Below are 26,262 nucleotides of genomic sequence, written 5' to 3'. Positions count from 1 at the left end.
TGAACCAATGCAGAGTCTGAAGCAGCTCCTCAATACATTTGAGATAAAGTTGTTTCCTTTTTCAGAGATATGCTGGAATGTTTGGCTGGTCTGCCACAACACACTTCCATTTTGCCAGCGTACTAATTTTCCTAGAACCAGAAGTAATGTGGTCAGAGTGGCCTCCTTGCGATATGATGTGCGCACATGTTTCTGACAGCTGATAAGGCAACCGCATGAACTTGAAATGAATGAAATCACCAGGTTTATACTCAGACACCTTTGGTTTCAGTCAGGGGCAACTAAGTGTAAACAGAATCTTATCACTGTTATGTTGTGTGTTTATCTTAACTCAGAAAGCACAGCCCTCACTTCAAACAAGAAGATGAATACATAGTGGCAGGAATATACAGTGAAGTCCGTTGGAAGATTACCTCCAAACAGCAGATCAGCAGCAATATACAGAGGTTATATATTTATAGGAATATAGAGGTGTGAGAGACCACACTCAATACTGAGTACTGCTGAGTCATATGGACTGTTTCAGTGTACATATTTCTATACTGTGGTTTCATGCTAATTGACACACTGTTCATACTGCTGGTTAACTGAACTGAAAAACTGACAAATGTGCTTTATAGAACACCATTTAATGCCCAAACTGTATTGGAATATGCTTTCAAAAGGGGACACTTTTAAGATTGTGAGGGAAAGTCATAAATAATTTGTTTATAAAACCCTGTGGCAGTGTACCCTTTTAACTTTGCTCTTGAATTCATTTGTTTGGGTAGCGGATTATAAAGATAAGGAAAAAGATAAGGTACATTTGATAATGACTACAGGGGGCAGTCATATGTAAGGAAAAATGGAACATTTACCGGCTTTTTAGCAATTCAAAAGTAAAGATGCTATCCTGATGAGAGTCAGAGCAATCTCAGAATAAATGTAATGTTGGATACAAGAACCAGTAACTTTATCTAGGCCTAGTAATTTAAGGTCAAACGGGATCAACTGCACACTAAACAGCATTGTTATATGCATGTCATCATTATATGCATGTGTTATTAAAGATGCAGACAGAAAGAAGGTAAACTGAAAACATGAAAGGCAACAGCTGGTACAACAAAGAGGACGTGCCTTTCATTTCCAGTGAAGCTTTCAGTAGGATCTTTGAGGGAGCGGTGTAGGATGAAAACAATAAGGCTCGCCCCGGGCAGAGAGAACATGCAAACAGCCTACAAATGAACCAACTCTCCATCACATTCAGAAGAACTGCAGCGCCAGCACCATTCTGCCCTTCATTGAGTGAGGCTATCTTCACCAGACACCAGCATATTATGAAACGGTGGTTAATGCCATGTTTGAGAAGTTATTCACATTCAAGTTATTGAGAATGATTGAATTCTACTTTTATTATATATTATTATCATCAATGCCATTGTTCCAAAGATTTCATTGTCTGAGAAAAAGCAGCTATCTTTTGCAAGCTGCAAGTCTTTTTTTGATAGACTGATCTGTTTCGACAGACATCCTGTAACCAAAGTAATTGTTTCTTTCCGAAACACGGCTTTACTATGTCACTACAAACTGTAGCTTAGCCAGCATGCATCCCAGCTGAATGGCAGCACACAACACAGCACACTTCTGAAATGATTCATTATTGATGAGGGGGATCATTTACAGCCCCCTGTGCTAGAGCCATTTCTCCAAGTGCCTTACACTCAGACAATAAAATCCCCTCTGCTGAAGTTTATGCATTACAGCATCTATCCTCACAAACCAAGGGCCCAGCTGCCAGTGTGAACGAAGCCCACAGACTATTTTGTTTGTTCTCTAATGTACTCATTTTTTGTTTTTCGTTTTTCCGTTTGTATTGTTTGTGTGTGACTGGTGAGGGTCTTAAACATGAGTGCGACATGAAAGTAGGTGCTGGGTTCCGCTGTCATGTCCACACACACACGCGCCACAGTAGTCTGGAGAGGGTCGAGCTGTAACGATAAAGAGCTCTACATCCCTCTGAAGCTCTGAGCAGTGATAAGGCAGCGCACATTCTTGGCTAGCCCTGCAAGCCTCCCACGTTTACTCCGTCCGAGGGGAAAGGCAATGTTTCCCTTTCTCTTTCTCTCGCCTTGATCTCGTTATTATGGCAGACATTGATACATTGACACGTTGATACAAATGTATTGCCACTGGGGTGATGCATTTTGGAGGCTAGGAGAAAAGATGGGAAACCAACGTTTGTAATGCCCTATATGTAACGTTTGTAATGCCCTATATGTAATATTGATGGTGACCTCTTTCATGGCTATCTTTATCAAACCTGACAGACCTTATGTGTGCGCTGAAACTTTTTCTCTCTCTCATCTACACACACACACACATGCGCAAACACACACAGACACATGCACACACACGGACACACACATGCACACACACACGCGCGCATGTGCGCACACACACACAGACACATACACACACACGGACACACACAAACACACACACGCACACACACATGCACACGCACACACACACACACACAGACACACACAGACACACACAGACACACACACACACTGCATCACTCTTGACCCATAGGGTGCAGGCCTTTGTAAAAATTTCCGGTTGGCAGTCTAGCTTCAAGAACATTTACTCTCCCCTGGCATCTCGTTTAAACACCAACAAGTCACAGGGTGGCCAAGCCAGACAGGACCATTGGCTCCAGAGGGCCGTCGAGCTGCCAAGTTTAGCCACTTGCTATCACGTCCTCTTTTGGGAGAGATACCAGGTATTGCCAGAAGCAAGGCCCTCGTGTTAAACATTCCTCTACCACAGATGTGCTTTATAACATACCCCCCACTCAACTGGACAGACACCCAACATATTGAATCTGTATAACAGGCAGGACAATTCATGCCATGAAATATACTGCATGTGATGGTTATAATCTGTGCTCTACTGATGAAGCCCTTGGTGTATTTGTTAGCAGTGTTTTCATGGTATGTTTTCGTTGAGATTTTGATTGCATTGGTAAACACAATGAAAGTGACATATTAATCTGAAAAGGAAATAAAAGTTTCGTTTTGTTTGGCTCGAGATTGAGTGTTCACTCATATGTTTACCTGAGACTCACAACACAAACCTTGAACAAATCATCAGCTAACTACCAATAAAACCTGAAACACAGATCAATAGAAAAACATGATGAGACTTACACTGAGAAGTGATACACAAAACATTTCCAACCAGATGGTCTCTCCAAAAAGTTGTAGACGCGCCCTTGGACGTAACCTCTGGTGAGCACAGGACGAGTGGTACTCCAGACAGACATTCGGTGGTTAAGGTTAACATGTTGCAGGTGGGATGGCCGTCGTTGGCCCCCCGTTAGGCTGATAGGAATGTCCTCTACGCTCTTCTTTCTCCCCATTTTAGTTGGATTTTGTGGAATCGCCAGGGTACTCTTGCTGCAGGGAATCCCAGCTTGGGCATTGACATATAAAACATCGGATGTCTTTTCGGACATTTCCAGCTCCGATGGTGTGCTTCCCTGTGGAGAGATGGACGACCCCCCTATGTTCCAAGAGTTTCTGTTATTCTCTGTAGGTGAGGCCATGCCTTGGTTTGCGAACACGCTCCAGGAGAGGGGAGAAGAGGAAGGTATAGAATCCAGCTCCGTCTTTTAAACTCACTTGTTACACCCCTCAGTCCGATGTAACTGTAATTTATCGGGTGTGGAAAGTTGAACCTAACTGTACTAAAGTAGCTTATATCCAACTTTACAATTTGATGTATCATACAGGTCTAAACAACACCATGGCTTTAATTTAAGGCATGACATATGCTTCTCTAATAGCCTACAACCTACACTGGTCGCTGCGTTCTGAGCAGTGAAAGGACCTACTGGTGAAAGAGGGATACGGGAAATCGCAATCTACCTCAATCACGTGCAACATCATTAAAAACTTCAGCCTACCTGATGGGGGCATGAATGGATGAACTGACTTTTAAAATGAATGCGTCGGACTCCTGCGATTTTAAAACGGAAACATTTTGACCCAACAACATCATGGAAAGCTGTTGTGCAAGACTAACTATTTATTTGTGTATTTCAATAACGTCTTTTTGTGAATTTGTTGGGTTATAAATTGTTAAAATGTCCAGTTTTACCAGAACAGTAGACGTCTGCACGACCTTCAGTGCTTGCCGTGTCACCCTTGAGAGGTCTAGAGAACTATTCTATTCATTCAGAGACGCGCTTCTTTTCCACTGAGGTCACATGGCTCACACGCGGTGACAGCTTCTGTTGTCGGGTAGATATTGCTGTTTAAACAGATGCAAGTAGATATCCGATTATTCGCGGAACGTATCCCAATAACCTTCATATACAGAGGAAGTTTTGTGAGGAACATGCATTCCAAAAACCACCTAAAGGAGCATGGGCTAGCCATAATAATCGTTAAATGAATTACAAACCTGTAAATGAATTGCAGACCTGGAAATTGATCATTAAAAAGGTAATGTTTTGCAGTCTCTCTGCAGATGGTACAAGTAGAGTCATAGTCATTTTATCTCTAAATCAACGGAATTACCCTCTAAAATTATTCTCTTCGTGTATATTCATTTGAACAATTTGGGCTGCAGTTCCATAGAGTGACGAAAGAGGGCAGCGTTTCTTCATCTTGCCGTTACAGACCAGACGTCTAACAAAAAACTCTCTCAGTGGTCTGCATTTCTACACGATTCGTTTTAAATGACTGCGATGTATTTATATATTATCAGGACTTACATTCTTTTCAGTTTTTCTGGTTATTATAGCTTTGTCCAAATGGCGTAAATCACATTATTTCAAAACACATACTGGATGCATTAGTCAGCTTAGTATAAAATACATTTTATTGTTTGGTACGTTAGGGCCCTTGGTGTGTAGACCCATAAAATTGTTGGCGCTTATTATTGGTTGTGAATTTATTTTTGGCCTAGATGTAATAGATGTTTGGACATGATGCTGCTCTGGTGTTTTTCAGTGCTATGGTAATTTTGCTTTCAAGAATCAACCATCTGCTGTAGACAGTGCTGTAAAAAGAAATGCTTCTCCTGTCTATGTTCAGACCATCGCCTCAGGCTCAACCCAACAATTTAAGGCAGTTACCAATCCATGACGAGAAAAAATAGTATGCTGGCAACCAGGCCTACAATTAAGGTCAGTTAAATGTCGTACCAAGAATGGGTGTGGCTACAATCAAAACAAAGCAGGGAAGCTTTGAAGGAAGTCAGAACCAAAAATGCTTCATTTATTTATGTTGTAGGACACAACAATAAGCACTGCAAAAGGGTAATAATAAATTCCTCTGAAACCAAACTGTTTCAAATTTACAGAACATTGATCATAGATAAGAATGGACATCAAACAGGTGCACTGAGTTCTGTTGATGCAATTTTACAATGGTGGTACTGATAACATTTTGGTCTGTATTGACAGCTAGAAGCCAAAATTGGGAAAAGTACTCTGGGTTCATGTTTAGATCAAAGAGAATTCATAGAAAGAAAAAAAGAAAGGGTCAGCCAGTAAATGAGGAAAAATGGAAAAGGCTGCAGGTCATTTGATATAAAAAATGTTCTGAAAAAAAATAGGGATAACCAGTTTAACAGAGTCAGAAGATAAGGCATATATGCCTCAACAGGTTGTTAAATCATCAGAAATAAATAAACAGAGTGTTGTATAAACAGTTAACAGCTAATTATCATAGATTTGAATGGCGTAGAAATGTCATTCATACTAGGCATTAGGGACTGACTCTGCAATACAAACAAATTTAACAAGATTAAGATTTATTTCAAGCTTTTCCCCTGTGCATTACAGGAATGAAAGGCTGGTCTATATTGTTCTTAAGAAACCGTTATTATGGAGAAAAAAAAGGGTCATCATTTTAGAGATTTTGACTTGAATTGTTACTAGGCTCAGTCTTTCATCGTTTCATAGGTTGACTTACTGAAAATGACTGAAAAATCTCTGGAAGCCATTTTGCTCTCCAAAAAATGGCAGAGATCCCTCATTGCTTCTCATGTAGAGCAGCAGAAGCACCAGAACAGCCAGTACCACTAATGGCACCAACAGGTTCCATCCCGACGCCAGAATGTTATACCACTTGGCCTTTTCGGAGCTCTCCCGGGCTTCTTTTAAGTTTCCCAGGGTCTTCTGGTCCCTAGCCTGTAGACACATACCAATTCATGTGAAAGATGCTTATCAGTGGAATGTGTTTCATCCAACATATCCATATAACATATCCATGGTAATGATATTTGTGACTGTATTTCATGAGACACTTAGTTCTTCGTGGATAGTTGTATATCATTTTGTGGTCAGTACTTCATGTGACAGAAATGACAGGACTAACCTTTACTGAATAGATGAGAGCCAGGAATCCAAGGCAACAGAAGTTGACATACAGAGTGTTGCAAAGGGACCAAACCAAGTAGTCCTTTGGGATCTGTTCTGAGGTTCCCATGCTGATGGTGGTGGAGTGACCAGCTTTGCGGGTGGATTTGCTGGTGGTTAACGGGGTGTAGTCGGTGGAGTAGCAGTAGGTAGCATTATCCATATTGGTGCCTCTTTTCTTTTCCTTTCAGATGTTTAGTTCTGGAGCTGTGCATAGAGTTCCTCAACGGCTGCTCTCAGTCTGTCTTGAGGGATATCTGTGGCATAGCTCTTATGCAGGGAAGGGCAGAGAGGGCTGGCGGTTTGTGGTCTCCACTCTGATACGTCAAGATGTTGCCATGGCTGTACTAGAATTATACACACTGAGTTTACAATGTTCACATCACACATCCACTGTTTAGTTATACAAGTCGGCAACATTTCAACCCTGTGATGTTGGTGTAATCAAACATCTGCAAGTGATACAAAATAATGCAAGTATGTATTTTGAGGCGACACATCTCATGAAAATGGAATGTTGGTGACACCTTCTGTAGCGTGAGCATGTCCGCTAAAGTACTGCGGTGGTGGCAGGTAGGCAGTCATGGCACTAGTGAGAGAACAGTAGCAGTTTCATCACATTTATCCCTCAATGACAAACATGATATGTCTCCTAGTAGTCCACACGTGTTCTTCTCCCATGTGAGCACACGTGCCTTACTCAGCCTGAGGGAAGAGGTCTGCAGCTCTACTGTTAAGAAACATGCCAATGGGTATGCTTATGTGACATGAATTATAATGGTTTGAACTCAAATAAGCAGAGCTTCTAGAATAATAAGGGTACCTGTTATGTAGGAGGAATACTTAAGTGGCCCTGTCACATATCATGGTTGAGTGGATTACTGACAGTTATGTTCCTCCTAAGACACTCAGCCTCGTTTAGGGAACATTCAATGTTATCTTTTGAAACCTAGGGTGATTGATGTCGAAATTGTTTCATGCCGAGTGTCCCAAGGTTGGGTCAGGACGAGGCCCTGGGGCAAATCAGCGAGGTGGCTCAAAGAGGTTCTGAAAGATCTGTTGGATTGAAAGACTTTCTTCTTGACAAGCCGAATACCAATGAGGCCAGATGTGCCAGAAAGCTCCTAGGTTTGCACTAACAGGTTTAAACCCTGCAGTTTTCCTTTTGCTTCTAGACTGACAGCCTCCCTGATGCTATGCTAATTCCATTCTATTTCATATGACATTCTCCATGTAGCCGTTTAGCAGATGCTTTGATCCAGAGTGACTTGTAATGCAGTGAATGCATACATTGTGTCAGAATATGTGCTCCCACGGGGAAAGGGAGTGCTGGCCCTGATGATGCCAGTGCCATGCTCCGCCAGTGGAGCGGTGGGAAACTGTCAACATAGTTTCCCACTTTAAGCATGATGCAGTGATGGATAATTGACGCTGATGTGTACTACACCGGCTCGTGTAGGTCCCCAAATGACCCTAGTGTGTTCGCTGTCATTCTCTCTTTCTGTTGGAGGCCTCCTGTTTGGGCTGCCCCGTACTCAAAAGCTCAACACTACTGCATGACTGATGGAGTTTTTTTTTTTAAGATGGTAGAAGAAAAGACACAGCTGAAAATAACAGACAAAAGAAACATGTCATAGAAAGGCGGGTGTATACGGCCTCATGTCTGCTCTGGCTTCCAGAACCCACTTTGGAAGAAGCTGCCTTTTCCCTCGGTAGTTTGGGGAAGTGATAATAATTGGCCCACTGAATCATGGTACACTGACGCATCACAAGGGATGCCATTTGCTTGATATGAACATAATGCAAAGTTAATTACTGGATCTAATTGACTCAATTAATGCACAATGAAATGCTGCATTTACCAAAGGAAACCTTTTGTTCACGAGCACATCCACTGAAGACTCACAAGTACACACATTAGCTGGCTTGCAATAGCCAAATTAAAATAAAACTAAAGCAATCCTAGGTTGACTAAAGTATAAAGGCACAAAATGCAGTCACTTTTTTTTTCCTCACACAAAATGACCCTTGCGAGATCTAGGATAAACAGAGTAGCTGCTCACTGAATGCACAAAGGAAAACAGTCGGTTGAGCTTGCTTCTGCTTGACAAAGAAGGACAGAAAATGCCAAGAGCCACAGAGGGCATTTCTGTTGCTGAACTCCCTCACTGAATTTCTGAACCATAATAATGCTATACGGGAAGATCTCTGGTGTAAGCAAGCATTAGGAATAGACTGTGAGGTATTCGAAACGCCTTTATGCTCTGTAAATATGTGAGATCTATATATCTACACCTGGCAATTGAAGCTAATGGTTACCATGCCTATGAACATCTTTGGTGAAACAAGGTAACAAAAAATAACAAATGTATTAATAATTAATAGTTAATAAATTATTAATTATTATATAATCATCATTACTCATGTCTATGATGATATGCTTAGTGTGGCAGATGGACTACACAGGAGGAATGTGTTTTTGAGCGGCATAATGCAGAAGTCTAATAAACAAAAAATATTAATAGCATGAAATGGTTCGTGCTGTCTCTTTGATGACAGCGTATCAACACTGAAGAGGATGTTGCATGAAACTCCCAGCGCTGCATGTCAGCCGAGGGCTACAAATAGCATCTATTCTCTCGGCCGTTTTGAAATAGGGGAAGGTGTATTGCGTAGTATGAGTCGGCCCCTCGGTGCTCTGAAATGGAAGAGATTTCAACGTGTTGTGTCGTGACATCACTCCACTGTAGCTGAAGTCAGGGATGAGGTAGTGACTCACTTACTCCCCCCCACCCCCCCGAGACACTTTTATTCCACACTACTAAACTAATATCATCAGGCCTCGAACCGCTCAGGCCTGACCATGACTACACGGGAAATTGCAGCCACGGATGAACTTGTGGACCGCATGTGGCCCGAGGGGGATTCACAGGTACACTGGGCTCGGATGTCGGAAAGTCACCCTATGTCAGCCCACAGTGCCAGAAAAGCCACAACTTAGTTCCGAGTCGTGGTGTGGTGTGTCACAGTAGCAATGCAAATGTGGCCTTTGCTTCGTTTATGCCAAGGGAAGGTCTTCAGAATCGCCTTTAGTGAAATCAGTCATTTGTGCACAGGGTGTCATGACCAAAGGCCTCTGCTCATGTAAATAAATGTAAATAATGTGCGTGCCCCGTGCAGCACGGAAAGACCCCTGAACCAGCCTTCCTTAATTTAAACCTTAATAGTCAGACCTATTCCTGTGTTGATCCAGTGTTACATGTTGATGTATGCTAAATCGGTGAAGATATACCCAGTGTGCAGTACAGAATGAGTGGTGTCCCTTTTTGTTTTTGACAAAAACAAGAAAGTGTCTTTGCCTACTGAGACAAGTGTAATGTTTTAATCTAGTGCAATCACCATGGGGAGCTGCTCAAATGCAAATGTATAATTGATGTTTTTCATTCCTGCGGAGTAATGGGCAGAGGATGCATCACGCACAGATATCAATGTGTGCAGTAATAATGATAATAATAGCTATTTATGATGTGGCTATCATGGAAAGGTACTCAAACCACAGTTCAAACCCTGTGAATGGAATACAAAGAATAGGGATATCAGTCATTTATGAAAATAGCATCCGTATGAAAGGCCAAGACAAACTGATTACAAGATAATTCATTGCCCATATTACAGCACATTTTTCACAATCAGTGTGAATTGGTCTTGATGCCTCAGACATGGCATCATTGCTCGCTTTCTGTTTCAAGGGGCTAATGATGGTTCAAAAACCTAAGCAAGCGCACATGTGTAAGGGAAGCTGCAGCACATTTTAGCCAGACTAGTCTGAGTTTTGAGGATGGTGATTAGCACTTTGGATTGCATTTTGATTTTGGTCATGATTTTGGTCTAGCTAATTGTGTTCTCTTATATCAAAAAAATCAAAGTATCAAAGATACAAAATGGGCAGGCATCTGAACTGTGCACACTGAGGTAACCAGATTCACAGTCACCACCGGGAGTACCTAATCTAGGGCTAGATCACAGACATGTCTGGACATCATGCTCTTTGGCTTGAAGAATCTTGATTGGTCATGGGTTAATTTCCCCTGATAATAGCTCCTGCTAGCTTATTGTATTATCACTAATGAGTATAGATAAGATGGTGGCTGCACCCTCTAACATGGTGACTAAGGGGTAGCGGGTCTGCCACCATCATCATAGAACGTATTCCAGAAATGGGATAGGGTTAACCAGTTATTAGGCAGGGGGTCTACATAGGAGTAGCAGAAGACAAACATGTACTGTCTTTCACTGAAAGGCCACTGTGACAAGTGATGAAGTGAAAGTAGGAGGTATAAGAAATGATGCACTGAATGATTGTTTCAGACACTTAATGAACTGCCTCACCTCTGTTTCACCTCTCAACAGACTTCGAGACTCCTGACTCTTTTTCTAGGGATTTTCTACGACATAATTACTGGCGTTGTCGGCAGGATACAGAAAAGGGTGAAAATAGTCTTTGCGCCCATAAAATAAGGTAAGACCATTTTTGTCTGGTTAGAGAGAGGGTTGGTCCGTCGTTTTGACTCGCAATATGGCCACCAACCACAACTAAAAATGAATCGTCCTTGTGCAAATAACTTGTAAGGATAAAGTATGAAAGGAAGTAGTGGAGTTGTTGACGTCTAAAGAAAGAAGTTTCGACTTCCGGGTTATGAAGAAATAGAGGGAGTACCTCTGAAAAGGCCTTCCCTAGATGACATAGGTTATCGGCGTAAAACCTTTATGGCTAGTGCCGTTAGAATACAACGGGACTGTACAGATAAGGGGAATCAAAGAGTCACGGATACCGCTGTAACGTGAATCATACAGAACTGCCCGGGTAGCACTGTGAATACTCACTCACGTGTCTGAAAGCCTTGAAAATCAAAAGAGGATCGACACTAGATCCAAAACTATTATTATATGCAACGATTTAAGAATAGGGCCAGTGTTCTTGAAGCTGATGATGTGTGAAGGATAAGTCGGTCTGTCAAGAACTGTTTTGTTTAAACCTTTAAAAGAGCAAAACAGAGTGAAGAATGATTTAATGAATAGGAATGAAAGGTATTGTATCAATGACAGAAAAGGTTTGGACTGGAATTAGCTTTGGACCCTAAGGAATGGACATCTGAGTGGGGGCTGTTTGAGACAAAACAAAAAAGGAAAGATAAAAGCTTCTCTGCCCCTGTTCGGAGATGAAACCAGCGAGGACCAAGTAGAAGTTAGGTGGGTCTTGAGAAAGGAAACCTCAGGAGGTCTGAGACCCATCCGCTTGGTTGAATCGCGTGGAGTGAAATCAAATTATAAAGGACACAAACACCCCGTCCTTAACGTATGATTGGAGGGAGATGAGAGAAAAGAGTGGAAGATAAATGCTGTCTGTCTGGACTTTTATGTAAAAGCCTCGTGAACAAGAAACCCCTGCAATAGGAACCATGGGGGGCTTAACATGATGGTGGTTAGATAAATAGCGAATAGTGAAATTAATAGGGAAACATATCGAATAGGGGATAGGTTACAGAGACAATTATATCACAAATGAGATAAAACAATATGTGTAGCAACACACTTCTGGAAAGAAGGGAGGGAGTAGGGAGAACAGGAATAGAGATAAAGAACCATACCTAGACATAATATTAGAAACTGACCCTACAGTTTTGCTAATTATCAAAGCATATTCAGAACCAAAAACTGATGCTTAGCAAACAAAGAAGGAGGAAGAGTTAAGTATTTTGGATTTGTTCCAGAAAGTAGGACAGAGAAAGCAAAGGAAAGGGTTATAGAGAAAAGAGTGCACTTGAGGCCCCGCCTCCATATCCAAATGAGTGTAAAACAGCACCAACAGCACGTCCAGCGCAGACACCCATGTATCCATCCCTGACTGTTCAGGGAAATACAGAGACAGAAGGAGATGTGGTGACGGGGACTCAAGTGAAAGAATTAGAGAGACTGGGGGCCAAGTATGTGCGCAGGAGAGGAAGAAGACAAGGGAGAAATGGTGGGCCTAACAGCATCAGAACTAAGAAAAACCTTACAAAAACATGACCAACAATATCTGAAAAAGAAGCCAGCTGGTGAGATCAAAGAGTCTCTAAGCCTCATAGAACAACACCCAAGCAAAACTTCAACACCCCGAGAAGCAGAAATAAGGTTTTAGCGTGAAACAGAACAAAGAGAAGAGCACATTGAAGGCCTCGACCAAGCGCTGCATGAGGCTTTCCAAAGCATCGACATAGACAGGGTAAGGAAGACACATGAAATAGCCGACTGTAGCCTTAGAGAGATAAAGGAAGTGCTGGGCCGGCATCCCAAGGGCGTAAAGATAATGGAGAAATACCATAGGCTTAAGAAGGAGTGCAGAGAGGGGAGGGTTTGTGCAGACAAATATAACACAGTTTCCATGAGATTACCCATCTCACAGAAGGAGAGGAGCCAGAGGATGTGGAAATAAAGAGAGGAGAACTATAGGGAGTGAATGAAGAAGGAAATGAAAAAGATTCATCACAACAGCAAGAGAAAAAAATGAAACTGACTGCAAAAATTACGACTAAATTATCGATCTCTGCACATAGGCACATCATAATGAACAAAACACAATGGGGGAGAATTAGTGCACCCAGAGCTAGTAGAGGAAGGACAGACACAGACTCAGGCCCCTTATATTAATAACAGGCGATACAGCGCAGTACGTCCCTTTGGGCCACACAGATCTCTGGGTCTGATATCAAGACTGTCACCCATTCAGGAATCAGCAGCAAAATGGATAAGACAGCTAGAGGAGGAGACCACTGGAAAACCTCTCGCACTGGGGGACATTAAATCTCTGATGGCCAAAATATTGGGGGTAGAAAAACACAAGGAGCATCCTGGAGAAAATAAAATGGACTGGATAATGACGGATGGCTCCCATGACCCAACCAGGTTAGATAACTACCGTAACGACATCTGAAGAGCACTGTGGGATGCTTATCCAGATATAATAGACACTACTGCCTTAATTGACAAAAAAATTACCAGCAACTAAAAACATCCTAGTCTTTATAGACAGACACCACAAGAAATGGCAGGAAGCAACTCAAAAGGAGTCCCAACTTGAACGGGACGTAGTCCTAACAACCTTGTTCAGGAAAGCCCTTGCTGAGGCCTGATACAGTAAAAAGTCAAGGAAATTAAGTAAGGCTGACCTTCGATGTCAGCTGCTGAGTTTAGACAAGGCATCGTGTGGATTGCCACAGCAAAGCACATTTCTGACTCGCAAGATGAAGAGTTAGAACAAAAGTTAAAGCAAAAACAGCTGGAGAAACTGAAGAGTAAGAGGAAAAAAAGAAAACCCAGGCTCCAGTGATGAAGAATGAGTGATACAAGCACCTCAGGTGAGGTCCCCACAACCTCTCAACAACCAACCCCAAATACCCAGTGGCAGCCCAACCTGTGGTCACAGGGCCAACCCGTGAATGTGAATGTGCAAGGCCCCCATGCCCCCTTCACACAGGGGAGAGGTCGAGGCAGAGGCAGAGGCAAAGCTAGAGGCCCCAATGCAACAAGACAGGGACCAGGACAAACACAACAGCCACTGGGCTGAGGAGCCAATGTTACCGGTCCAGTTACAGGGTAAAACCATGAGCATGATGGCCATGTATACCCTATTGTCCCGTGTATTGACAGCACCCGTGTATTAACAGCATTAATTAATTAATTATTATTATTATTATTATTATTAATTAATTATTAATAGTTTATTGAACAAAACGTCATGCCATGTAGTTGTAATGAGAGTGCTATGAGCAATTTCAAAGTTGTATGAAGAAGGGATGGGCATTTCACTCAAAAATACTACACCTACACCCCCTCCTCGCACGCACACACAAATACCCCATTCCAACTCACAGCGAAAACTATTTCTTGAGCATTTATAGTGTTATGAGGTGGTGTGGGACCACACCATAACTTCTCCCCCTCATTCGCTAACCTTACAGTGATAGAAGAGTCTTGCTCCAATGACGTCCTTTTATTTTTTCTCAGGATTGTTTAATGTCATTTAACATCACCCACAAGTGGTTGTGATCACTTTGAAGCTAAGACAGCCATTTATTGGTAAGCTGATTTTGAGAAATGAAACTTTGCAGCTAATGTTGTGTTTACTGGTTGCTAAAGTTGCTATGCTAGCTAACTAACTGGCCGATGTGTTCCAATTATCTTCATAGCACCTATTATTGGCCATTTCCACTTTGTCATGCTTACGTTCACTCTCATCTCCAACCGAAGAAGACATTTTTTTTTAAAACTACTCTGCCTGACTACGAGCAGGACTTCCAGCTTTTTGTCAGTCACAAAAAAGGCAGCAATGGGCTTGCCCTTTATGACAGCCGTGTTGCCCCAACAACAGTGCAAGAGTGTTGGGAAACAAGCGATCACATAGATCTAGACTCGATCATGCAGCACAAGGCTACTCCCCTATGTGTGCAAGGCTTAGCTGCAGTGATGATCACAAAATAACCGCTCCATGCATCTAACACTACAAAAAATGCTAACAGGGCGATCCATGCTGTCTGCACGAAGCCTGGTTGCAGTACCACCACTTGACACTTTGAAAAGAGAGCTGCATCAATATGTGTAACAACAACAAAATATCCATAAGTGGGTTTACCAACAGGAAAACAACAGGGAGCCCAAGCAGACAGAGGAGAGAGAACTGCCAATTAAAGGTGGAGATTGGGTGTATAAGGGTGTTCAGACGATCCTGCTTAGAGCCAGGAGTGAAGGACTTTACTGGGTAACGCAAGCTACCCCAACGGCGTTAAGAGTGGAACAGACACTTGGTATCATCTTAACCATTGCCATCGAAAAATAGATCACTAGTTAAATTACTAGGGGAAGTAAGTCTGGGATAGAATGGGTGGAAAAACCCTCATTTTCAATACATGCAAATGCCAGCTTCTAGTGTTACAAGCGAGAAGGTAAGGCTAAAGTGGGAAACTTGTCTGGAAAATGTAGTCATATGTGGGATGTAACTAATAGTACAAGTATAGCGGCAAAGTATTCTGAGAATCAAACAAGCCCTACAGTAGACGTACTGGAACAACAAAAAGTACCTTTAGCTGATGTATGGTGGTTGTGTGGTAGCGGGGGGGGGGGGGGGCTCCAGCTCCTGATTGGTCCGGAAAATGTGCACAGGTTATGTTAGCTGTAGAAGTAGACATTTGGTCCCAGAATGAGGGGGAATGGACAGATCTGAATAGCCAAGTTGAAGTCAAACTAATTAGAGGGAGAAAATCTCTCAACCACAGATATAAGCCTGATTCAAGGGTATACCTGGATGTGAAAGGTCAACACCACACAATTATTAGGCTAGGGGCGACGTCTTATCGGGATTTTAATCAATATTCATATGGCCCACAGCCAAAAAAACGTTGAATGGATCAATTAGAGGTATTACAATCAACAAAAGTGTATTAATTACACAAGTGATGCACTTAGAGCCTTAGGTGACAAGTAGATGCTACTTCAACAAAGACTTTACAGAATAGAATGGCACTTTGCTGGCTTCTTGCAAAAGGAGTAGTCTGTGATGATTAGAGAATGTAGTACAATAACTCGTAATAACACAGCCCCAGAGGGCTAATTTACCCACGCTTTGAATACATTAAAACATCTAAGGGAAGAAGTAAAAGCAAAGGCAGGAAGAGATAGATATTGGGTTGAATGGTTAGAAAAACAACTATGGTATTGCTATGATGGCAAAAAAAAATAGGAAAAGCAGTAGTAACAGTTTTACTCATCTTGGAACTGTTTTGTTGTGCCTTGCCTATAATCAGATCCCTCGTTATAAAAATGACCATGGGATGGATAAAGACTCAGATCCCATGTTGGCTGCAGGTAATACTGAGGTCATAGAGATACAGGCTCCTTTGTTGACTCCAGCAGACAACGAGGAACAAGGAAAACCTTCACCACCTCCGGAGGAAAGGGTCCAAATGGAAGGAGATGCACGGAAACATGAGAAACCAACAGTGTGGTTAGATTTTTTAGGGAAAGTTAATGCCTGAGGGGTGCGAGTAGTAACTTCTCCCCCGACTGCAACATGAGGCGAAAATGAGTTTGTTAGCTTCCTAATAGACGTGAGGGCCAGAGGGAATGAAGAGGCTGTATTTGCGTGCTCAGCTGTAGGGAAACTTAGTATTTTAGGGATTCACTCCACATGCAGAAGAAAAGATAACCATTTTGTTGTAATAAATTAATGTTCATGCGGTAGCAGTAACACGGTGATGCCGTGTTTCCTCAGCGCGTCCTAATGGCAGACGCAACGGACATTCAGTTTACTTTTAACCGCCAACGGAGATGTCTAAAGTGCTTATTGTACATCCCAACATAACTCACTGAACTGGTTTATCTTGGCTGGTGTGTGTGGAAGCATAGGGGTGCACACTTATCGCTAACACCACGCCAAACAATTCACTCACACTCAATAATTTACCGTTGATCAAAATCTCCGTTTTATTGTACCAATATTGTTCCATGAAATCACTGTTATTCCGTTGCCTTTACATGTAGCATATGAGAAAGAATGACAGTGTAGTATACCATGCTTGTTCAACCAACAAAGTTGAATGACTTGTTGGCGCCATTATATCTTTTCCTGTATTGGGAAGTGCGCTCCTACTGCTCCCGTCCCAGGACGCCTTTATGGTTTGGGCAGGTTCGCAAGGAACGTGGTTTCGCCCTCGCGAAATTCAATTAACTGAGTTGGAGGGTTTTCAACGGTGAATGTGACCTATAACTATTGTTGTCGTTATTTTGAAGGCCTGATCGAGTTATAATTATTCTTGGTACCATTTTAACTTTGTATAATGTGTATTTCTTCTGCCACATGACATCAGCTGTGAGCCTGTGATGGTATGGGCCAATCAGGGTGAGTTCAGTTACCAGTTAAAAGGGTTAGCGTGGTAGTAGTAAGGAGGCTTCTGTGCTGAGAACTTATTTTATGAGAGTTTGACGGTGAGCTATATCTATGCTCCTCTCTATTTTCCTCAAAAGAGTGAGGGTAATTAGTTACAGTGCATGAAATGCCCTGTATTGTTATTCCTAGGCTTCTTATACTTCTTCTTCGTCTTCTTCTTCTTCTTACTGACTTCTGCGCTTAATTCAGCTCGAACCGCTTAACGTAGAAACTTCGTTCGAACTTTGTCGCGTAGGTCTTGTTTTCATTTTTCTGAACTTTATCATCTATGCTACACTTTTTAGCTAAGATAAAGAAAAACTAATACAAATTTTCCCATTGACTTACATTGGGCCATTATGACATCATAATAGGGTCATTAAACTGGCTTGCACCTGTGCTTCACTGACACCTGCGCCAAGGTTCCAAGGCTCCTCTTCTCTCTGTCCCTCTCCATTCAACTGTATAACTAATATAACTAACTAATACTAATATTAAGAGACACCTTCCATACTCTACTTTTTTCTCTCTCCATCTTTCTCTCTATCCTTCTCACTTTACTTTCTCTCACACTCCATCTCTCTGCTTCACTCCATTTTCTCTCCTTCTTTCAATATTTGCCCTTTTCACTCTCTCTTTATCTCTTTATCCATAGCCAGTTCCTGTTCACTCTTCTATCCTTTCTTCTTTCAATTACTCTGCCCATCAATTCCTACACTTTTTTTCAAATTTTTTTTGTCAGCCTTCACAATCCATCGATCATTCTAACATCTCCTTCCTCCAGTCCATTCTCTTTCCTATTTTCACTCATTCCCTCTCTCTCTTAATCCTTGATCCACTTGTTTTTTTCTATCCCTCTCCAACTCCTCTTTCTCACACTCCATCTCTCTGCTTCACTACATTTTCTCTTCTTCTTTCAGTATTTTCCCTCTTTACTGTCTTTATCCCTCTTGTTCACTCTTCTTTATTTTCTTCTTTCCTTCTTCCACTCTTCTTTCCTTCCTTCTTTCCTTCTTCCACTCTTTTTATTCTTTCTTCCACTCTCTTTTCCTTTCTTCTTTCCTTCTTCCACTCTTCTTTCTATCTTCTTTCCTTCTTTCACTCTTCTTTCTTTTCTTCTTCCTTTCTTAACTTTTGCATTTCATGCACTGGTATTTCCTTCAGGAAATGCATTTTCTAGTTCCTATGTGCTGTCTCAGTGTAGGGACATAGTGTACGACACTGTACGTATACAGTCTTTTTGTTTATATTTTTCACATTTTGGATTATGCACTTGGTGGAGGACTAATACATTTGCTACATTTTGTGCCTTCCCTAAAAGACTCTCGACACGGTTACCCTTTGACCTTTGGTGGCAGCGGTGGGATGGGAGAAGTACGGTTGGTGGATGAGAGGGGAAAGCCAGTGTGCGTGAAACGCAAGGGTGCGCCGTCACTACACATGAGTATGTGCTCTGACTGCCATACCATCGAGCCTGGCTCTTTGGCGTTGCAGTCAGAGTGCAGGTTGGCACCCTGTAGACCTGGGTTCAAGTCCGGGTTGGGTGACTACTTTCTCCCTTTCGCTACAAACACCAAAACAGATAAACAAAAAGTATTAATGAAATGGTAGCAAGGGAACACTGAAAGTATAAATGTATGATTAAGCTGCCCATACTATTACCTCAGAGGCTCACTAAATACAACGAGATAGGTGACAGGAACGTTGTATAAAGATGAGATTAGGAAGTTAATAAGTTATTAAGCAGCAGGCCAAAAGATACCATCTCTCACTGATAAGCCACTGTGAAAAGTGATGTAGTGAAACTAGGAGATTTGGACTTGATCGATTTAAGACCTATGTTACGCACTGGTAATATCTTTAAAGATGTTAAGGGTGGGTGAAAATGAATGAAGAAGTGTAAAGGAACCTATATACACATATTGTACATATACATGTCAAAGGTACTGCTCACAGGTGGTAACAAAGAGGAGGAAGCTAAGACCTGATACATAAGCAATGTAAAGACCCCAAGATATATAAAATGTATTACATTACATGATATACATTGTCTTATGCCTCTCGCATTCTTTAGAAAACATACATCAAATTTAGCTTCCACTGCAACTATTCAGCAGGTCATCTTCTTGAAAATGAGAAACAGGGTTATTTTGTGAACTAGTGTTGTGGTGTTTAACACTGCCCTAAGCCGTCCTTATTTAATTGGAAATGACTTTTCATGGGAAATGTGACGGAGTGCCGTCGTTACAGTTCAGTGTGCACTCTGACTGCCATACCAACAAGGCTGGCTCTTTGGCACTGCGGTTACGATTGGTACACTGTAGACACCGTGTTCGAGGCCTGGTGGGATGACTGCTCTCTCTCTCTCTCTCTCTCTCTCTCTCTCTCTTTCTTCTTGAACATTTAGGACATAGGGTCTTGAACATTACCATCACAAATCTTCTTACTCAGCCAGGGCTCATTCCATTCCAGTGAAAACCATAGTGGAATATTACAAGACAGAGATAATAGACTAGCAAAAAAAGCATGCCTAATTTGGTAACTAACTAATGTTTATTTAACATATTTAAAAATATTTCCATGATGGTAATGACGTGGGCCATGAATGGTAAGCAACTGCAAGAATAACTCCTATTAGAGTGCCATAAAGTATGTCAGGCAACAGAGCCAGCATAAGATCATGAATGCAGAACATGTTCTATTCCTATAGAACATTCATAAGTAGGCTCTTGCATGCATAAGAGAAAGAATCTCTTGGGACATGCAATAATTGCCTGGCTCTAGGATTTGCATGACAGCAGCTTGTCATTTTTGATAGTCCCATTTAGAAAAAAAATAAAAGAGTACAGTAATGAGATCATTAATGAGAAGGGTGTGTTTGCCTGGGATGTAGCAGATTAAAATGAGCTTGTGTGGTGTAGAAAAAAAAAAACAAGGCCCTCCTATATGGATAGGAAATCTGGAGATTTTTTTTAAATGATTCTGATAAGTGTGCCTGTGATGGGAAAGAGATCAGCAAAATCATGCTAAACAGAGAGCAAAGACCCAGAATCCTGTCAGCTCAAAGCAGTGTCAGTCACAAGACTTAATGTGACAGTGGTATTGTGTGGGGAGGAAACCCAGTGCTGTTACCCAGGGATTATGCTTATGCATGCTTTTCCAAGGATGCTGCACTGGTTGAGTGGCAGGACATCATACCGATTTTTGGAGACAGGGACCAACATAAATTCAAGTTATTATATCAAGAGGGTCTGAAAAAGGCAAAAACAATTGTCCTTGCTCCAGGCGAGGCTACGGTGTAATGTAGCTTGAAATTCAAATCTCAACTAAGGGAGGCCTGTCTCGTGAAGCATTTACCTGCAGAAACATTACATTAAATAAAAACAACACACTACACTAGACGCTGCACAACTCCAAGATTGAAAATAAACTCCAATTTTATTGTTTTATTTATTCTACTTATAAGATGTTATTTATGTAAAAGGTGGTCATACTCCATCCCAGTCTTATATGGGAACAACATGGAAAAATACCTTTAATGGTTTACACCATCCTCTGTGGACAGTGTCTCCAGGGGCGTTGGTGACTTCTACTGGTGTGTTAGCCATGCACCTTTAAATACCCCCTCATTAAGTCTGACTCAGGTCTCATCCAACATCCATGTCAAAGCCGTGGGCTCTGGGGCAGCACGGGGTCTCTGCCTCTCCGCCTGACCCCGGTCACAACAGCTGTCGCCATGCGCGCGCCGCAGTTAAAACCAGCTCTCGCACAAACCGGACGATTCTCATTACCGACACCACGGGCCCTCGGTGGCTCACCAGGCTGCCGGCCACACGTCTGTCTGCAGCTCCGGCATGCCGGCCTCTCAGCAGGAGCCGTGTCATCTGTGATGCAGGGCTCGGGCTCCTACGCTCCGGGGCTAGGGGGGGGGAAACAATGCGAGAGCATGACAGCCATTGGAGTGGCTGTTCGTTTGCAAGCATAAACAAGGGCTACTCAAAATGGTAGGCGGTGATTGGGTTTGTCATGTCTCTTTGCACTGTTTAAAACCTCCAACCAAGAGTGCAGGCCCGCCCCCTGAGGCTGACCTGTGACAAATAGAGTTTGGCGTTACTTGCGAATAATATTTCAAGACAGCTGTTTTGCTCCCCAACCATTTACATTCTCCCCATAGACCTTATCCAGCAACAGCATATCTTCTCCTTATAGTGAGTTTGAAAGGTTTTGCGATATTGACAGAGGTTTTTTTTTTTTTTGCAACAGCATGCAGATAAACAAATATTTATCTCAGTTGGACTTGTGAATAATGGATAGAGTATGAAATATTAAATACGTCCTGCTGTGTTTGGAATTCTCCTGCTAGAAAATCCCACTGGTTCTCCTCCAGTGAGCTGCCACAGTTCTCTCAATACCACATCTTTCATTCTGCCCATTGGGGACACAGAACCACACACAGCACCCTCTGAGCCCAGGGGATTGGGCCTATAGCATGATAATGCATCTCCTGTACCTGTCTAAGAGTCAAATGGCTATCACTTCCGCAGCATAAATTATACAACGTGTTTTTAAATGAAAAAGAATGGCCACTGTTTATTCAAATGAAAAATAAATAAAAGTCAGGAAATAAGATGCTAACCTTGAACTGCCCAGTCAGTATGCTAATATGTATTAGTCAGGTCATTACTGTGGAGCCCTTGCAAAAAGAAATCGAGAAAGTGAAAAGGCGTTTGGGGCATGAGAGGCCCTTGAGTTGACGCTCTGTTTGAGAATGATCTCCATTCGCTCTCCTGTTCTCCCTGACTGTGTGAGACTCACTCTCAGTTTTAGCTCATATTTCATGAACTGATAAATGGCTGGGGCCTTCTTGTGGGTTAAGATGGTGCCACAGAATGGCCCCCGCGTGATGTTGAGCAGTGACTGGAGTGGCATCCCCACTGCTGCTGCTCTTTTAATAAGAGCACTGCTGAGGGTCAGAGGAGCTGCGTGCCCTGGGCGATGAGCTTGTGCTTTGGATAAATGAGCAATAAAACTTACTAATCAGACCCCAACTTCAAATCACTGGCCCACTTATAGGGAATTTAATGCATCAGTTGGAATTGATTCCATTAATTATGTAGTTCTGAATTAATCAAATCTCAACAGAAAATGAATGTGGGGCATGGATGGAAAAAAAACAACAACTAGACATTAGAAACTTTTTTTAAAAAATATGACTTCATTACATGGTCAAAACAGTACATAAGTATTCAGATGATGACAGATCTCACAACTCAGTTTGTTTGCACAGTGGTCGCCTACCACTGTGATGAATAGCAGCATGGTCCAAACCACTTCCCTGTTTATCTTGCAATTTATTTATTGCATTTGATTAGGAACACACTGTCTGATTGGTATGCTTAGAGAGGAGCGAGGTTTGATGGAGGCAGAGAGAGCGGGTTGATTTGTCTGTCATTACTTCACAGGACCGATACCGGCAGCATCGGCACGCTCTCATCACGATGAGCCCTTGCACGGCAGAATTCAAGTGACAGGTCTGACAAAATTGGGACGCCACGAGGAGCAAGAAGAAAGTGCTCAACACGCTCTCGGGAAACACAAGGGACAAAGAGAATTGAATTGATCCACGGAAAGGGGAGAGAAGACATCAGCCAAATGGGCAGCCATGTTGTTGTCTGTGGGAGAGGAAGCCAAGGAGACACGCTTATTGGGATGGATGCCTCTGAACTCACCCGCTGGTTTTTTTTTCCACAGATGTTTTTTTTTTCCACGGACTGCATTCATGGGTTTGCCAGTGTTAAAAGCTAGCCCTGGAGAGTACAAAAGTCAATAATTGTTCACCATGCCCTAATCACATCAGTTTGAAAATCAGGGGTACTTTGTTTTCAGCTCTTAGGTAATGATACTGTTAGATTTTGACAAATGATGTCATTAGCAAACTCATGGGAAGGCCAACACCCAAAAGAATGTTGCTGCCCCTAATATCTATCCCTGATAGCAGCAAATTGATAGAATTCTACACATTCTATCAATTCTAGACACTCACACACACACACATACACACACACACCCAATTCATCGAAGGAAAAAGGCAAATGAGATTCTAATTTAGTAGGAAGCATATTAGGAGTGTGTGAGGAGCTTAATGACTCTTCATTGTGCAGCACTTGTAACTTTATTAACATCGTATTTAACATCGCATAATGGCTCAACTCTTGATGAAACTAGTGTAATTGTTGTAATTCAGCCGTCAAATTGAGAGAAACAAAAAGTCCCCCTCCCATCTTCTTCAAGTAGTGTCTGGTTACTTAGTCTTAGATGATTACTTAAGTTACTTAAAATGATTAAGTTAAAATTATTTCCTCTTTATGTTGTCCCCTGGTGTTGGGGGTTTGAGAGAGAAGCTATCTTGTTCAATTCAGTTCAATTCTACTCTGACATTCTAATTTAATGTTTATGGAAACCATCTGTGCATTCAAAAGCAATAAACGAACATCTTTCTATCTGTTGAAAAATATATATCCTAGTGTGTTTATTGTAAGAGTTTCAATGTATTGCATTCGCTGTCTGTACCCTTTCATCTTTTTAATCTTTTTAATCTGCTTTTGTAATATGGACGTTGCATACATTGATGAAGCTTATTTAAAAATTTACAATTTATAAATTGTGAAACTAAACTATATGCACAAACAATCATTTTGTAAATAGAACCGGCTAAAGTAAATAGCGGCATGCGGCGCTTGCTGCTTGTATTCATCTGAAACAAATATATATATCTTGTACCGTACGGTATTGTGGTTCACACAAACAAATATATATATCTTGTACCGTACGGTATTGTGGTTCACACAAACAAATATATATCTCTTGTACCGTACGGTATTGTGGTTCACACAAACAAATATATATATATCTTGTACCGTACGGTATTGTGGTTCACACAAACAAATATATATATATCTTGTACCGTACGCTATTGTGGTTCACACAAACAAATATATATCTTGTACCGTACGGTATTGTGGTTCACACAAACAAATATATATATCTTGTACCGTACGGTATTGTGGTTCACACAAACAAATATATATATCTTGTACCGTACGGTATTGTGGTTCACACAAACAAATATATATATCTTGTACCGTACGGTATTGTGGTTCACACAAACAAATATATATATCTTGTACCGTACGGTATTGTGGTTCACACAAACAAATATATATATCTTGTACCGTACGGTATTGTGGTTCACACAAACAAATATATATATCTTGTACCGTACGGTATTGTGGTTCACACAAACAAATATATATATCTTGTACCGTACGGTATTGTGGTTCACACAAACAAATATATATATCTTGTACCGAACAGGTATTGTGGTTCACACAAACAAATATATATATCTTGTACCGTACGGTATTGTGGTTCACACAAACAAGGTTCTCAGAGATGAAATGTGTATTGACACAATCAGTCATTTAGAACAATGCAATGTTTTTCATGGGGCTGTTGTGGAGAGGAAAAAACAGCTGGCCCGTTTCTCCAAATCAAAGAGGATTTGGCATCAGAAGGCTCACATTTAAATGAGCAGCAGACACAGCTGGCAGTCCCTCTTGAGGTGGGAAAGCATCTGAATGGCTTGATTATGTGTCACTGATGGCCACATGGGAGCTGCTCCATTAATTCATATTTTGTGCTCCATGCCAGAAAAGTACCACTTCAGTGGGCGCTGGGGTGTTTACTGTAGGGGACATTCACTGCAGCGTAATCGTGGGCACTGTGTGTGAACATGTGCTGCCCATCACTGTTGGTCAGCTGGCCAGCAGCTCCTTACCGTGGGCTTGGACTGCCATGAAAGATTAGGCCCCGTTGAGTGTGCGCAGAGTGCCAGAAAGATTTATTCTTTTTCTCCGGGTTCTGAATCTTCTCGAATGACACTGTTGTCATGGATAGAAATCCGTCAAGGCTCGGAGCTGAGAATTAGACGCCACTCGAGCCAACTGATGTGTATTCAAGACTGAGGGAAGATCAGAGGGATCTCTGCCTCGTTAGTGACAAAAGAACTCGGCCAACCTCTTAACTGCTGGGGATGTACATGTATATGTGTGTGGGGGTGACACATGAGAGCAGAAGAGAACATGAAAACCAAACTGTCAAATGGATTTGCTGTGGGTCTAAACAATCAGGGGGACTCTAACCTCTGATGCTTGGCTCCTGGCTGATGTTTGGCTAACACAAGCACACACACACACACACATTAGCTTTGTTCATCAGTACATTTCAATTTTCGTGTTCTTATTTCCGAAGACTACTGTGGGTGAAGATTGTTGTAGAGGGCTACGTGGTAAGTGTGTCTTTGAAAGACCATTGACAGGCTCTCTGCTCCTGCAGTGAATAATCCTTAAATGAAATTTCCTTTCATTAAATCTCATTAAACAGCTGCCACCTCATGAGGGGATTTTGGCAGCTCCAGATGCAGTGAAATACTTCAAGAGTTCTGCCCTCATGAATAATGCAATGTGTTGATCAGACACCAGCAGAAGAGAGAATCTGTTGTGTTCAATTCACAAAGCTATCCCAGAAAACCACCACCCAAAAATAAAATCCAACCTCACGAAGGTTGTTGTCACAGTGCCTCATAAGTGTGCACGGGACCAATAGCCTGCCGTTCGCCTTGCCTCACAGCACAAGTGTAAATCCGTGAGTGACTCCTTGTCTAATTAGTGCTCGCAGGCTTGCACACGCATGGGAAACTGCATAAGAGGGGACATGTTACTTTTGTATTGTCAGCCTTTCACCACTATATCACCTCTTAGGTGCCTGTGGAGCACAAGCTCCACCTCTACTGCACCTATCACAGAGGAATGTTCTTCACCCATGGATTGAA

The 26,262-nt window shown here is 42.0% G+C and overlaps 2 protein-coding genes and 1 long non-coding RNA gene across 4 annotated transcripts in view; 1 reads left to right on the top strand and 2 right to left on the bottom strand.

Annotated features, from left to right (window-relative positions):
* kcnq1.1 (potassium voltage-gated channel, KQT-like subfamily, member 1.1) overlaps positions 1–4,378 on the bottom strand; it is a 34,530-nt gene extending 30,152 nt beyond the window's left edge. The window contains exon 1 of one of the 2 annotated variants that reach the window (XM_042708099.1): positions 3,192–4,378. In XM_042708099.1, the coding sequence (XP_042564033.1) occupies positions 3,192–3,589 (398 nt within the window). In that variant the 5' untranslated portion in view covers positions 3,590–4,378. The remainder of the gene's footprint in view (positions 1–3,191) is intronic. The other variant, XM_031569667.2, reaches the window with a different exon arrangement.
* Positions 3,548–23,884, top strand: LOC116220827. The gene is made up of 2 exons (XR_004163905.1): positions 3,548–3,633; positions 22,835–23,884. It is a non-coding gene; the product is annotated as an uncharacterized LOC116220827 (long non-coding RNA).
* LOC105889016 (interferon-induced transmembrane protein 5-like) lies at positions 5,247–7,187 on the bottom strand. Its single transcript, XM_012814773.3, has 2 exons — positions 6,372–7,187; positions 5,247–6,184 (listed from the first exon to the last, which is right to left on the bottom strand). The coding sequence occupies exons 1-2, from the start codon at positions 6,573–6,575 to the stop codon at positions 5,963–5,965; spliced, it is 426 nt and encodes a 141-aa protein (XP_012670227.2). The 5' UTR covers positions 6,576–7,187; the 3' UTR covers positions 5,247–5,962.
* Positions 23,885–26,262: the final 2,378 nt, after the last annotated feature.

This window comes from Clupea harengus, chromosome 6 (genome assembly GCF_900700415.2).
Source record: "Clupea harengus chromosome 6, Ch_v2.0.2, whole genome shotgun sequence".
Lineage (NCBI taxonomy): Eukaryota > Metazoa > Chordata > Actinopteri > Clupeiformes > Clupeidae > Clupea > Clupea harengus.
This window is presented reverse-complemented; position numbering and strand designations above follow the sequence as displayed.

Bases quoted from the DNA above. Each gene is read 5' to 3' on its own strand.
- LOC105889016 (XM_012814773.3), bottom strand. From the start codon at position 6,575: ATGGATAATGCTACCTACTGCTACTCCACCGACTACACCCCGTTAACC. The intron at 6,185-6,371 runs GTTAGTCCTGTC...ATGTGTCTACAG, and splicing joins CTCTCATCTATTCAGTAAAG to GCTAGGGACCAGAAGACCCT.